Source organism: Elephas maximus, chromosome 1 (genome assembly GCF_024166365.1).
Source record: "Elephas maximus indicus isolate mEleMax1 chromosome 1, mEleMax1 primary haplotype, whole genome shotgun sequence".
In the NCBI taxonomy this organism is placed as follows: domain Eukaryota; kingdom Metazoa; phylum Chordata; class Mammalia; order Proboscidea; family Elephantidae; genus Elephas; species Elephas maximus.
This window is the reverse complement of record NC_064819.1, coordinates 96886365-96902007: the sequence shown is the minus strand read 5'-3', so window position 1 is coordinate 96902007 and position 15643 is coordinate 96886365. Positions and strand designations below refer to the sequence as shown.

Genomic DNA, 15643 nt, shown 5'->3' with positions numbered 1-15643 from the left:
CAGGAGCCTGGGTCCTGGCAGTGCCATCAGAGGGCCCTTCCCTCCCTTGACTGGAAGCTTCAGAGGGACCGCCTTCTACTGTCTCTGTTAGGCCATTCTCCTGGCCTGGTTTGAGGCTCTGGGCACACAAGAAGGGTCTTGTGAACTCTGCCCACATCCCAGCACCTGCACTGCCTGACCAACTGGGAGGCCTTTATCTTGAAGCATTGGGAGTCACTGGAAGTCAGAGGCCAAAAACGGAGATCACATTGGACCAAAGACACCAGCTCCTGGTCCAAGCTCCATGTCTAACTGTGGGACCTAGGGCAAGCCTGCTGGCCTCTCCAGCCTCAGTTTCTTCATTATTAACTTGGGGCCATGATCCTTGCCCTGCCTCCCTTACAGGGTGTTATAATAATCGAACAATGCAATGGAGTAGCTTATACCCTATTAGGAGGCTGGAGAGGTGGGAGCTGAGGAAGCCAGAGGAGCGTGGTAGGGACAGGGTCAGAGAGGTAACTGGGCAGGTGGTGTGACCGAGGAGGCTGTGGGAAGGATGTTGGGTTTTTCTGTGAGTAAGAAGGGAGCCACTGTGGGCTCTGAGCAGACAAGAGGCGTTGTCTGATCTCTGTTTGAAAAGATCCCTCTGGCTGCTGGGCGGAGCATTGAGGAGGGCAAAGGCAGGAGCAGGGGGACGAGTGCAGAGGTCACTGTAAGAACCCAGCCAAAAGATGCTGCTGGCCTGGATGAGAGTGTTGGCAGCAGATGGTGAGAAGTGATAGATCCCTGATGTGTTTGGAGGTAGAGCTGGCAGGGTTTCTAATGGATTGTGTGTGGGGTGGGAGACAAAGAAGAGTCAAGGATGGCTCCATGGTTTGGGGTCTGAGCATCAGAAGGAAGGAGTTTCCATGTCCCAAGCTGGGGAAGACAATGAGAGGAGTCCTACGTGCTCAGTGTGGGATGCCCATTGAACATCCAAGGGGTGCTGTTGAGTCAACAGCTGAAAATTGGTTGAGTCTGGAATTCAGGGACGAGGTCCTCGCTGGAGATGTAATTGTGGGAGTGGTCAGTGTATGGATGGCATTGAAAACCATGAGCCTGGGTGTGAGCTGAGGGAGGCTTGGCATTCAGTAAGGCCCCACGGCAGCCTGGTAGGTATTACTATCCCCACTTAGAGAAGAAGACACGGAGGCACAGAGAGGTGGAGTGACTTGCCCAAGGTCACAGAGCCAGTAGGTGGCACAATTGAACTTGACCTTGGCTATATCTCAAGAGCACCCGTTTCTGCCCCTCCACCTCTAGCCCACACTGTTCCCTGCAGCTATGGGACACCTCACCTGCCCCCGGATTTCCTTGGTAGATGACCACCTCTTCTTCAACAACTCCTCAAGGGCAGGAGCTCTGTCCTTCACTCTGAATCCTTTGGGTCTGGATTGAAGAGCCCTGTGGCATGTCTGCCATTGGTGGCCCTGTGGATTGGGGAGCTCCAAGAAGCAGACCTGGGGCCTGGCGGTGAAGAGCCTGAGGTCTGAGACCAGGCTTAGCTCCAGGAGGGTAATGCCACCCTGCACATTTGGGCCAAAGCAACCACCCCCTGTACCCAGCCCACCCTGTGAGCTGTGTCTCCCACCCCTACCAGGCCATCAGGAAGCCCTCCCTGCTGAAGGCAGGTACAGGCAGAGCCTCCATGCCCCTTAGCGCCCATGGGGTCCACAAAGCCAAAAGGGGAGGCCACCCCACACCTCAGGAAGCTGGCAGCTTGAGAAATTACCCTCAACAATGCCAGGAGGCCCTTCCTCAGGGAGTAAAGGTACACAGCTGCAAGGCAGACAGCATGGTGGTTAAATCTCCTCATTCCACCTTCCCATAATTCCTCTGTTGCCTGCCAGCACCTCGCTCCCCATTGTGCTGCTGGACCTGGGTATCAGACCCTCGCACCTCCAGATGCTGGGGCCCAGTCTCCTTCACCCCTTCCCACAACCCAGTCTTTCCAGATAACCCACTGCTTCTGATTTCTCCCTTTTTAGGAGGCTCCCCTCACCCTGAGAAGGAGCCTCTGAGGCGATCTCTTCTGAGAGGCGCAGGGACTTGCCCCGGGCCACAGAGCAGGCTGGTTTCACCCGTGTGACCCTGTGGGGCTTAAGACCTTTGCCCCCAATGGCCATGTGACCTGGGACACACCTCTCTCCTTCTCTGGGCCAGGGTCTCTGACTCGGGATGAGGAGTGGACAAATGAGCCCTGAAGTCCCTGTCAGTTCAGACCAGCAGTCTTCTTAGAGGCTGGGGCAGCCCTGTGCTGCTCTGGGGGCCGTATCTGTGCCATGTCATGCCCGGAGCTATAAACAGCCCCAGTAGAAGCTGCAGGCCTGGCGACGGAGGGTGTGTGTGCAGGTTGAGTGGGGTGGGGCTGCGAGGATTTATGGTGTGTGTACAGAAGTGTGCAGGTACAGATATGTATGTGTACAGATATGACCGTGTGCACGGTCAGTGGTGGGTGCGAGGGGTGTGTGTGTGTGTGTGTGTACGCCTGCAGATTGAGTGGGGGTGGGTTGATGTGTGTGTCGAGGGGTTTAGGGCTGCTGGCGTATGTACGAGTGTGCAGATTGAGTACATATACCCTGAAGTGTGTGTGCACAGGTGTGTGTACAGACGTATGAGTATAGGTATCATATGTACCGGTGTATGCGTGTGCTCAGGTCTGTGTGCAGATGTGTGTGAGTGACTCTGTGTGTATGTGTGTGTGTGCACTCAGGTGCATGAAGGGGTGTGTGTGTCTGTGAGCCCAAGTATGTCTGAGCCAGGGTTGAGTGTGCAGCTGTGAGTTCAGGTTTGTGTGTGTGTGTGTGCATCTGTATATAGGCATACATGAGCAAATACGTGTGTGTGCAGAATGTGTGTGCGCAGAATGTGTGTGCACACACGCGTACGTGCTCAGCTGAGCGTGTCCCCCAGGGTGCAGGTGCAGTTGCAGAGTGAGGCTGTGCCACGCCGGTGAGCAGGCAGATGGATTTGCCAGCATTAGCCCGGATTTCCAGGGCTTAACACCACAGCCATTTGGCATTACCCTGAGCTGACAGGAGTGGGGTTTCTCCAGTGTGTGAGGTTACTGCTCAGCCAGGCTTGGGAAGGACGTGGCCGGGAAGCTGGCCAGGTGTGGGAGAAGTTCTTTGTCTGGTCTGTACAGATTCTAAGGATCCCAGTACCCCTCAGGGTTCGCCTGGGCAGAAGCACAAAGCAGGCAGTGCACCCTTACCAGGCCCTTTCAGGGCCCCTCCCACCCTGTCCTCACCGGGAAATTCATCATCCATATCTATAACCACCCCTTTCCGTGCCCTTTGCCCCACCCAAGGTGACCTCTGCCCTCCCCCATCATACCCAGCTCTGACAACCTCCTTTCCTCTGGGGAGCACTTGGTTAGTGAAAACCCTTAATGCAGGATTCTTCACAGATGCAGGTTGGAGTGTAGCAAGGGCCTGACAAAGAGAGGAGAAAAAAAAAAAAACCCGTTGCCGTCGAGTCGATTCTGACTCATAGTGACCGTACAGGATGGAGGAGAACTGTTCCATAGGGTTTCCAAGGAGTGCCTGGTGGATTTGAACTGCTGACCTTTTGGTTAGCAGCTGTAGCTCTTAACCACTGCACCACCAGGGTTTCCAAGAGAGGAGCAGGAATGGTAAAATTTCAGGCACCACTGAGCTGGGAGATGGGTGAATGAGCAAGAAGGTGAAATCACATCTTGAAGGCCACCTCTCACTCTGCCTTCCTTTAAACCCCTCATATGTATCTCGGTCCCAACCCTTCAGGGGTGCCCCCCATTTCTAGAGGACCACTGCTTCTCTGACGAAGGCTAACAGGTTACTACTGACTCTTGGTGACAGTGTGCATGGGGGCTCCAGAAGCAATGTCCTAGCCAGAGGCATGCCTCAGTGGTGGAGTGGGAATACCAGACCCTGGAGCAAGGAGAGAAACTGGGGGATGGGCAACCCCACTTCTGCCGTGCGCAGGGCTGGCCACCCCCCCAGGAGCCCTCACCCCCATGTAGTTGGCACCTGTGGCTCAAGGAGCACATGGGCGTCATGCACCAGCCATGATTCCTTGCCTTTTCCTTTGCCTTCCATAGAAAGGATACCCTGAGCCTCAGAGGCTATGTTCCTCAAGCATTCCGGGGTGGCTGGAAAAATCCCCAGGGCCTATGTTGGGAGGGAGAGGCCCAGCAGACAGGAGTTCCCCAGAGAAGCTTTGCTCAGATTTGACCTGTTTACACCCCTCCTTAGATTTTTGTTTGCAGAAAGGGCTCCTCAGCTGAAAAGCAAAATAGAACAGAGCACCCATGACTGGCTTAGTTACATAATTTACAGGGTCCAGGGCAAGATGAAAATGTGAGGCCTCTTGTTCAGCAATTATTAAGAATTTCAAGATAGTGGCAGAAGAGCATTAAACCAAGTGTGGGGCCATTCCCAGCATGGGGTGCTGTGCACCTGCACAGATTGCACACTCATGCAGCTGCCCCTGCTTGTGTGAACGGCGGGGCCTCTGCTACCTGCAGAGGGCAGAACTTGCCAGCATCCCATAGTGGGTCAGGGCAGAGTGGAGTCTGGAACCCAGGCTCCCAGCCCCCAGTACAGGGCTGTGTCTACTGCAGGGCTTGCTCTGTTCAGAGAGGTGGCCTCCACCCCTGTATCCACCAACTCCACCGGGGCCCAGTTGCCTCATCAACAAGGTGGGGGCAGAAGCTCTAAAATAGGCATCTGACCTGAAAACACAATCCTTATACCCAGGAACCCCCAGTCTGAGAGGAGAGGCAGCCTCTGTCCCCCAGGGAGCCCCCAATCTAATGAGGGAGACACATCCCTATCCCTAGGAAGCTCCCAGCCTGATGGGGAAGACCCAGAGAATAAGCCCAGGTCACTGTTGTTTCCTCCAAGGGGTCCGTTATGATACCCTGGAGTCTGTCCCACTACCCACCCTGGCCACTGACCCATGTCATGGGGTGGGAGAGGGGTCAGCACCTTCCCACTGGCTTGTCATGGCCTTGCTGCTGTCCAGGTGCTGGGAGCAGTTCTGTGCCCCTGGGTGAAAGTGTGGCTGTGAGTTCTGGAAATGCATGTTTGTGTCTGGAGGGGCGTGAGCCCCTTGGGGATCAGGCTTCAGTTTCCTCTGGGCTTGTGACATTTTCCTGAATGGTGGCAAATGAAACAACCTTGCCACGCTCCCAGCCGCCCTCCCCGTAGAGCCCTGCTTGAGCTGGGCCACTCCAGCCTGGAGATGTGGCTTAGAGGAGCATCAGCTTATTGGCTTGGGAACAACATGGCTGTCTGGTGTGCTCCCATGTCCCCTCCCCTGCTTGCAACCACTAAAAGCAAGTTCCATGTGGATTCACAGACTATGCTTGGGGTAGCCTTGTGGTTTGGGTGAGGTAGTTGCTATCATCCCATTACTGATGAGGAAACTGAGGCCCAGAGACGGGGCTGGGCTTTCCCAGGTCACACAGTCTCCGGTCTGCCTCTAACTCTCTCCTCCCAGACCCTAGAGCTTCTCCAGCCCTTCTCTTAAAGTAAGAAACCTGGGAGAGGTGGCTAGAAGTGTCCAGCCCTTCTCTCAATGGTAGGAAACCTGGGAGAGGTGGCTAGAAGTGAAGGCCTTCAGATTCAGGGTCATGAGGCATTTATGGAGGGGGCAGGAGATGGGGAGGAATATGAGAATGGGAAGACTTGGCCCCTGCCCTCCAGGGACTATCAGAGAGGCCAGGGTCCCTGTGACTTCAGGGAGCAAGTCCAGACCTATGTCCACACTGCTGGTCAGGGTGCAAGGAATGAAGGCTGCCATGGAGGGGTGGAGCAAGCCAGGGGTCAGAGAAGGCTTCCTGGAGGAGATGGTACATTAGCTGGAAACCAGGAGTCATGGGCAGGCCCAGAAACAGCAGACCAGGGTCGGGGGCAGAACATTTCCTGTCCCCCAGTGCCCAGGCCTAGGGAGCACAGCCTGGGTCCCCCCTGGCAACACCCTGGCCCAGGGGGGCCAGAGTGGCAGCTCAGCTCTGAGAGGACCTGGAGGGAGAGGAGGAGGGAAGGAAGGGGATCCCCAACGGGGACATTGGGAATTGTTGGGCCCTGCCTGGAAGGCCCCACTATTAGAGAATGGATTATCCAACACCCAGATTAATGGGCTTTCATTTTGCTAAACATCTGTCACTGTTAGTGCTGGCGAGTGAGCGTGAAATGAGCTTTGACTGTGCTGCCACCGTGGATCTCACTGGGCACTGTGGCTCCCATGCCACTGACCTGTTTAGCACGGGGTAGCATTTGGGGGTGGCAGTCCCTGAGTGGGGGGCCAGGTCCTAGAGGCTGTGTGGCACAGCCATTGGGAGATGCCCCAAGGCAATCCAACAGGTGTTCATCTCCCAGCCCCATGTAGGTTCTTGAGGTGGTCAGCCGTGGACCCCTGAGGGCTCCTTCTCGCAGATGCTTCCCCCAAATAGCATATAATAATCACAAATACTTATATGGCACTTACCACTTGCCAGGCATTGTTTTACACATTTTTAACATTTGTTAAGTCTTTTAATCCTCACACCAGCCCTGTAAAGAAAGTACTATAATTATCATGCCTGTATTATACATGAGGAAACTGAGTCACAAGGACGTGACTTGTCCAAGACCACACAGCTAGAAGTGGTGGAGCCAGGATGTGAACCTGTGAATTCTTGTCTAATGTACCACCTCCTCACTGTCACACCACGCTTCCTCTTGGCTGAAGCCAGCGGGGCACAGGGCGTCTGTCCCTGCTGTGTGTGTCCCCCGGGTGGGCGTTGGGCCGGGTCAGGGCCCAGCAAGGCCAAGGCAAAGCCCGCTCTGACGCCGCCCCTGGCCCGCCCCCAGCTGTACATCCAGACGACAACGCTGACGGTCTCGGTGAGTCTGAGCGCCTCGGTGTCCCTGGGGATGCTCTACATGCCCAAGGTCTACATCATCCTCTTCCACCCGGAGCAGAACGTGCCCAAGCGCAAGCGCAGCCTCAAAGCCGTTGTCACCGCCGCCACCATGTCCAACAAGTTCACGCAGAAGGGCAGCTTCCGGCCCAACGGCGAGGCCAAGTCCGAGCTCTGCGAGAACCTCGAGGCCCCAAGTAAGCTCCTAACCCCGCCCCTCTCCCTCTGGGCTCGCCCAGGCTCCGCCCTCTACGTGGGGACTGTGGGGGTGTGCACCTGGCCAGCAGCCCTGCCCCAAGCTGACCATTCTACATCCCTAGTCTTCCCTTCTGGGGGAGGGTAGGGAAGGGGGACATTGACAGAACACCGAGGCCATAGGAGGGCAGCCAGAGGGAGTTCAGAGAGAACCTTGAGGTACCAGGTACCCTGTCTGCCCCACCTACTCCTGGTAAAAAAAAAAGTAGCCCTGAGAAAACCTCAGGGTCCCCTTTCCCACTCCACTCTAGCCATGCTGTTCCAGGGATCTCTGTCCCATGTGGGGTGAGGCTTTTGGGGGCCTGGTTCATGTAGGTAGACGAGATCCTGGAATTTGTTAGCCCTGGAGCCCACAAGGAGCCCCAGTGGCACAGTGGTTAAGCACTTGGCTGCTAACAGAAAGCCCAGTGGTTGGAACCCACCAGCTGCTCTGTGGGAGAAAAGATGTGGCAACCTGCTTTTGTAAAGATTTACAGCCTTGGAAACCCCATGGGGCAGTTCTACTCTGTCCTATAGGGTTACTATGAGTCAGAATTGACTCGAAGACAAAGAGTTTGGGGCCCATCTCTTTGCCTGCTCCCTTTAAGTCCCTCTGGGGAGAAGGGGTTATCTGGAGAGTCCCCCTCCTCACTGGAAAGGGGGGCCCTGGTGCCAGAGCAGCCGTAACACCCCAGCTTAGCTTTGTCCAGCTGTCCCCTAGCAGGGCCCTGAGAGATGGGGACCCAGGACGTTGCCAGGCCAGGATGGATAAGTGAGCGGGGCGGGGTGAGGTGGTGTGTCCTGAGGGAGCGTTCAGAGGTGACCTCAGTAGTAGAGAGGGTCGGGACTGCTGGGAATGGGGAGAGCAGGGACAGGAACTTCGATATCTTAGCGTCAGGCCCAAGACCTGGGCAGGACAGGGCCCTCCAGGGAGGGTTACGGGAGGGAACAAGCCCACCATCTTTGCCAACTCTCTGTTCCTGGAGCCAGCCCTGTGTGGGTGAGGAGAGACAGACAGAGAGGGGCAGGGAATGTGGGGGGCAAGTTTGCACCCTCCCCCTGACCCAGGTTCCTCTCAGGGGATGAGTAAGAGTGGTGACCATTTCTTGAACCCTTACGGTGTGCCAGATATACTATGTGCCATTTTTGTTCTCACGGCAACCTGGAAAGGCTGGTGTTTTTATCATCTGGATAATACAATGAGGAAACAGAGGCTCAGAGAGGCGAGGGACTCACAGAGGTCACACGGCCAGCAGATGGCAGGGCCGGGACCTGACTTCTGCTGTGGTCTCCTCACTGCCTTCGAGTCCTCAGACAGAGAGGCCTCTGCCCTGGGGTGAGGCCTCAGGGACTGCAGCCTGTGGAGTGAGCCTCCATGGGCTTCACTTCTAGCTGCTCAGGGTGGGCAGTGGACCTCTGGGCCTTCTCCAGACTAAGGGGTTGCTGTGCCCACCTCAGCCCCACTGCAGGCTCTGGCTTCCTCCCTGGACACTCTGTAAATGGCCCAAATGGCTTAAATGGCAGATTCTCCTGCCTCCTCCCCTCTCTAAACGTCTTGGGGAGCCCTATTGGTGGGGGGAGGGAGGAGACACCCCCTCACCCCTCCAGAGTTTTAGACCTAGGCACCAGCACTCTGTTTCCTCCCTCCAGTGTGGGGGAACGGCTAGATATGAACATTTTCAACGGCAGCGGGAGGGATAAGGCTAGACTACAGAAGGCCCAGAGCAGAGTCTCCAGAGATCAGGCAAAACAGGAGTCCTTTGCACCACTGTGTTTGGGCTGGAGGCAGGGGACAGACCGAACAGGTCCCCTCTTACAGGGTCCCTGTCATGGGGCTCAGGGTGATGCATCTTCTCTTCCATTCTCAACATTGTTTGCATAGAGGGAACATAAACTGTGAAAACTCGGGAAGTCCCTTCCCACATCCAAACAGAGCTTTTCATATCCCGCAGCCTCTCCCCTGCTGAGCGATCTTCACAGCAGGCCTGTGAGCCCAGAGAGGATGAGTGACTCTCCTGAGGTCACACAGCAAGGTGGTGGCTGGCTAGCCACTGTGCCCCACCACAATGTGTTTCATGTGGCCTTCCTGTCTCTGGGGTCCCATCCTCTGTGGCAGGTGGGCAGTATAGCTGACTTCTCACATTTCTCTCTCTGATTGACACCTGCTGGTGACTCTCTATGTGCCCTGTCCCCCCTACCATGACCTCTGCTTTCCCTCCAGTCTTGCTGACCTTTCAGAGTCCCTGCTTCCCCCCACTGTAGCCCTGAGGCTCCCCTCGGGTGCCCCAGGCCCTCCACACTGAGTGTCCTCCCAGGACTCCCCAGTTCAGGCCTTTTGTGGCCATACAGGTGTCCACAAACCCCAAGGAAGCCCCTAAGCAGAACTTTTTCCTGAGCAGGAATTCCCTCCCTTATCTCCTGCCCCGTATTCCTGCCCTTTCTTTTCCTCCTTCCCATGGAGATTCGCCCTTCCTATGTCGTGTTCCTTCAAAGCCCATCACACAAGCTTCTCTCAGGTGCTCTGAGACCTAGTGGGCATTAGCCCCTGTGAGAGCACAGTATCTAGCTGGAGCGAACCTTGACCCCAAAGGGTGACCCTCATGGTTCTGGGACAGGCCAGGCAGAATTATAGGGGCAGTGGCCTCCACAGAGGGCTCTGGTATTTGTCACCTCTGCCTGTGCTCGGACCAGTTACCTGGGATAGGTGACAATTCCCACCCCCACCAGACAAGGAGGGGTGTGGAGGCATGGAGAGGGGAGACCCACATTCCCAGTCCCTGCTTCCTGCAGCGAAGGATGAGAGCTCTCCATCTCCCCTACCCCCCAGCTAAGGCCAAAGGCCAGCACCCCTTGTCCCCACTGTCTCTCAGCTTGGTGACAACAGGGGTCATGGAGGCCAGGCCGGATACAGGTGATTAATTCTGGGGACAGCCAGACTGGGGGTGTGTGAGCAGGAGGAGTGGGGAGGTGTCACTCCTGTGGAGCAGGGACATTTTTCACTCTGTCACTGGCAGGCCACGTATCTTTAAACAAACAACAGAATAAATAATTTAGGGGCCCGATTGCAGGCAGATTGGACTCGGAGACATGGGGGCGACAAATGGGAGCTGTCAGCTCATGCCTGCCGTTGCCCAGCTAATTGTTATCTGAGACAGGGTGACTGAAAACCAGCAGCAAGGGCCTCTTGTCAGCAACAGGCGGCGGTGGGGTGGGTGAGTCCAGGGGACCCTCCCTCCCTTGCTCCCCCTCCTCTCTGGCGCACTGAGGATGCCCCTGGAGCGTTGCTGTCACCATCCTCTCCTCATCATTGTGCTTATTTTAGCCCTGCCTCTTTGCCCAGCATTTTGCAAGGTTTAAAGTGTATTGTCATCGATCCCTTGCCCAAGAGCCAGCTGAGGGCTGATTATCAACCCCATTTTACAGATGAGGGAATTGAGGCTTGTGGGGCAAACTCATCGCTCCTGTTTTCCAGGTAGTGATACTGAGGCTCAGTTGAACAGCTTTGGGACCCGCAGCTGGTGGCTGAGGGTTGACTACCCCCCGCCCCCTCCATTTGGAGCCCATGAAGTGAGTTTTCTAGAGAAGGCAGCTCTGGTCTTCTCTAGCCTGACTGGCTGGCCCTGTAGCCATGCCCTAGGCTCTCATTTGCCTGTAGTCAGTGAAGATTTTGCTTGCTGCTGCTGTTTCCCTTCACCTCTGAGCGTGGAGCCACTGACGGGTTTTACAGGTTTGGAAATGCAATTTTATCAGTTCACCCAGGGGGTGATGGAGCCCTGGGGGATTGATTCTCACCAGCCTCGCCTGCAGGGGAGAGATTCACAGAGCTCTTTTTCCGACAGTAGGTGATTGGGTGGGCGGGGAGCCCCTCAGGAGAAGTCTAGGGGAAAAGGGCCTCCCCTCTTGCATTACGGGCAGGAAACAGGCCCAGCAGAGAAGAACCTGCCTAGGGTCACAAAGAGAGATTCAGACCTCACTGCAATTAGAATCCAGTCTCTTGCCTCCAGAGCACTATCTGGTTGTCCTCCCACCTCCCTTCCAGAACCTTCTGTCATCCCTGGGTGTCCCAGCCTCTAGCTGCCTAGCTCCTTTCTCTGGGTGCACCCTAGTGCCCAGGCTACCTCCTGGTTGCTGCCCCATCTAATTTGACCTATCCCATGTGCCTCTCCTTGGTCATCCAGCACCCCAAAGGGAAACTGGTCATTTTAGAATGAACTTGGGGATTCTTTGTGAACTATAAGATGCTGTACTATGTTCCTATTCTTCTCCTGGGTGTCGTGGGCACCATTTCCTTCCATTAGCACCTGTCCAGATATCACCTAAAGCTTGAAACTTCCCTGCCATTGCACAACCTCAGCTTGAATATTTCTGCTGACAGGGAGCTCACTACCACATAAGGCTGCCCATTCCACGCTTAGTTCTTCCTTAAACTGAGGTGAACTCTGACCCTCATGCCTGCCCCATTGATTCCACGGTGTGCCCCTCTCCTCACACGTTTGCTTCTTCCCACACAGGATGGTCTTCTGATAGTTGGACACAGCAATCCTGCCTGTATTAGTGAGCTTCAGAGGCTCCAGAGTAGACTGGCTCAAATAAGACAGAATTCTAATTCTTTCTGACTTAATAGTACATGAAGGGTGGGCAGGTGCTGAGGACCCAGGTTCTTTCCATCTTGTTGCTCCATCAGCTCCCAGAGGGTCGTCCTAGTCTTGATGGTTGAGACCGGTTGACCTCCATGTCTCAACTGCCTGTGGAAGGGGAATGAGAGGAAGAGCAGGGCAAACAATCTCTTGTTTTAATTAAATGACAAGAAAGTTGCACACAGCCCTTCCACTCACATTTCATTAGTGAGAATATAGTCACATGGCCCATACTTAGCTGCAAGGGAGGCTGGGAAATCTAGTTCTTAATTCAGCCATCACATGCCCAGAAAAACCTGGGAGAGAGGATTGGAAGGGATGACTTGTGGTCCACCACACTGCTCCCCTGGTTTCCTCTTGTCCAGGCCAAATGCCCCTGGCTGGCCCAGCAGATGGGACTTCCCTCCCAGAGCTGACGGAGTCTGACAGTGGATCAGAGCAGCTTTATGACAAAGGGCATCATGATTTTCTTCCATTCACCCTCCTCTCTCCGCACCAGCAGGCCAACCCCCATGCCGGGCAGCATTATTGCCACTGAGAGAAACTCCTCGACCTCCTAAGGAGGCCCTAAACCCTGGCAGGGCAAAGACGTGGCGAGGGGTCGTGGGACAGAACTGAGGACCAGTCAGGTTCTTCCCCTCTCTGGCCTCAGTTCCTCATCTGTCCAGTGGAATACCACCACGCCGTTGCAGTGGAGCCGACCCCCACTCGTGATGACCCCATGTGTGTCAGAATATAACTGCCCCAAAGGGTTTTCAGTGGTTAATTTCTGGAAAGTAGATCACCAGGACTTTGTTCCAAGGCTCCTCTGGGTGGACTGGAACCTCCAACTTTTGGTTAGCAGCCAAACCAATGCATATTAACCTCTTGCACCACCCAGGGACTTGTCAGATAAGACTTGGCCTCTTCACTGGGCTGTTGTGAAGTCTGAACTTGGTGGGGTGGGGAGTGGAGGGGTGGACACTCATGCTGCCTACAAGAGCTGACATCACCACCAGCTGTGGAACCGTCATTGGGCCAGGCCTGGTAGGGGAAGGGTCCCCAGGGGGTGTGACCAGGAAATGGGAGATACTTGGACAGGCAACCCGGTCCCAGCCGTGGGATGAGTAAGGGCCAGAGGGACAGCTGCAGGTAAGGGAGGCTCAAGGCTGAGGCCAGAAAGGGACACCAAGAAATGGAAAGGGGATGTTCAGAAATGGGAGGTGGTCCAGGAGGACTTACATTTCCTTGGGCATTGGGGGCAGAGGGTGGAGTCAATCATATGCCTCAGTTTCCATCCAGAATCATCCCTGGTCCTTTCAAGGCCTCCCTCTTGTCTTATTTATTTCTCCTGTCCCTACTCCTTTCCCCTTCCCCTAGACCACCATCCTAATGTGTTTAATGTTTAATATATATTCTTTTCGTGTTCTTCCAAAATGTGTGTTGTTGAACTTCCTTTGATAATATTTTAAGGTTATATAATTATGTCATAAATGAAAGTGATCCTTTTCAACTATGGTGGAGTCAGGGGCTCCAGAGTGGGGAAGCCCTCACGGAGAAGTGGAATTTGGGAAGGAGTGCTCGAAGGGTCGAGCTCAGTCAGTGATTAGAGCCCACCAGCCACTCTGCAGGAGAAAGATGTGGCAGGCTGCTTCCATAAAGATGACAACCTTGGAAACCCTATGGGCAGTTCTACTGAGTCCTGTAGGGTCACTGTGAGTCGGAATTGACTCTATGGCACCAGGTTTTTTTGTTTGTTTGACTTGAAGAGTGGGTCGTAGCTAGAGAGACAAAGTGAGGAGGGACAGGAAGGGCAGGCAGGCAGCCTAACACAGCGAGAATAGTGTCCATGAGGAGGAAGTCCGGGCCCTGGCCAGTGGGGGTACAGCTGGAGAAGCGACTGGAGGACTCACGGCACTGGCACATGGTTTCGGGGAATGTGATCGCACAGTTCAGGAGTCTGGACTTGGTGCCCTAGGTGGGTGGGGGAGCTACGGGATGTGCTTGTGCGAGGGGGTGCCTGTGTGGAAGGGGTTCTGAAGAAGCCACTCCTGACTCCTTGATGCCTCTCGTCTTTCTCCTTCCAGCCCTGGCCACCAGACAGACCTATGTCACCTACACCAACCATGCAATCTAGCGAGGCTGCCGGAGCCGAGCAGCAGAAAGAGGACCCGAGACCCTTGTGGATGGTGCATTGGGCCAGGGCCACGCCAAAGGGCCCCGCCGATGTCCTGCCTGCCCGTGAGTGCCCACGGACATGGCTTGGTGCTGAGGACAGCAGAGCCCCCAGTAGTCACTGCTGGGCAGCCTGGGCAAGCCAGGTGGATGGCAGGAGGAGAACGAGGGGCCGGGGCAACTCAGGCCCCCCCAAGAACCTGGGACCATTGCCCTTCTGGCCCGAAACCAGGAAGGCTCAGGTGTGTGGGCCCAGTGCTGGTTACCCCTGCCCGTCCGTTCCCGTCTGTTCCATGGGTGACTTTTTCTGTTTCTATCCCTGCCTTTATTTCTTCTTATCTCGTTGTGTTGCCGTCTTTTGTCTCTCTGTGTCTGTGTGTGCTGCTTTTTCTGTACATCCTCCTTTCTTTCTGGATCTTGTCCCTGCCTCCTCGTCCACTCTCCATCCCAAGGTCTCTCTGTTTTTCTCTTGTGCTCCACTTGTGTCTCTCCTCTCCTGTGTTTTTCTTTCCTGTCCTCCTCGGCCCTCCCTCCTGGCCTTCGTTTACGTCCACCTTTCCTGCCACCCTGTCACAAGTCACCAAATCTTCTATGTCACAAAAGAGAAAAAAGGAAAAAAAAAAACCAAAACACAAAAAGCCAAAACAAAAACAAATCTCGAGTGTGTTGCAAAGTGCTGCGTCCTCCTGGTGGCCTCTGTGTGTGTCCCTGTGGCCCGCAGCCTGCTCGCCTGCCCTCGCCGTCTGCTGTGTGTCCTGCCCGCCTGCCCCTCCTGCCGACGACACGGAGTTCAGTGCCTGGGTGTTTGGTGATGGTTATTGATGACAATGTGTAGCGCATGATTGTTTTTATACCAGGAAGATTTCTAATAAAAAAAAAAACATGGTTTTGCACCCTGGCTTCACATCCACTGAGGGTCCCCAGCAGTGGTACCACAGGCTCAACTTGAAGCAGGAGGGAAGGTGTTAGAGGGAAGGAAGAACTGGGTGATGGAGATGTAGGGCTTGTGGGCCAGTGGAGGCTGCTCCCTGGGTTTGGAATGAGTAGAGGTGTGGTGGGGTCTGGAGAGGGGGGCAGGGTACGTGTGTGTGTGTGTGTGTGTGTGTGTGTGTGCGTGTGTGTTTAGGTTTCCAGGTAAGGGCCTGGGGCATTGCAGATTTCAGAAATCAGCACCTGGTGGTCCCCTAAGTAAAAGGGCTGCTCTGTCCCCTGCCCTGCAGCCCCGTTGGGTACCATTTCTCCTCCACTCCTCCTCTCTCATGTCCCTCACCCTTGGGACCCGTGCACACACCCTCAGCTCCTTCCAGCCGGGAAGTGCTTCTCCTGAGAAATTGGCTTCCTGGGCTACCAGCACCGACAGCCCTCCTCTCCTCTTTATCTTATCTCCAAGTCTTGGGTGCTAGGAGGACGTGTCTGTCCTGGTGGTCAGTGTGTGCTGCAGGTGTCCATGTGTGTCCTTGACTGTACCTGGGTCCCCAAGTCCATGGTGGCACAGGTGTGTGTGTATATGTGCTTTGGCTGGCTGGCTGTCTTTGCTCTTGGCACCTCCATATACACGCTTGTCTTGTGTGAGTGTCTGGATGCCTATCTGTTTAGCTGAAGTGGGTGTGAGTCAACATCACACCCACATCATGAGGACTCCTGCCCCAGGCTGGCGGCTGGCGTGTGAGCATGTGTTCACCACAGCTGACTTCTTGGCAGGGTGGGAGGT

General features: G+C 55.1%; 1 protein-coding gene across 1 annotated transcript in view; it reads left to right on the top strand.

Moving 5' to 3' along the window:
* The window catches only part of GRM4 (glutamate metabotropic receptor 4), a 132206-nt gene extending 118296 nt beyond the window's left edge, over window positions 1–13910 (top strand). Inside the window, exons 10-11 of the mRNA XM_049875154.1 lie at window positions 6858–7104; window positions 13845–13910. Of these exons, the coding sequence (XP_049731111.1) occupies window positions 6858–7104; window positions 13845–13894 (297 nt within the window). The 3' untranslated portion in view covers window positions 13895–13910. The remainder of the gene's footprint in view (window positions 1–6857; window positions 7105–13844) is intronic.
* The last annotated feature ends 1733 nt before the right edge of the window (window positions 13911–15643 follow it).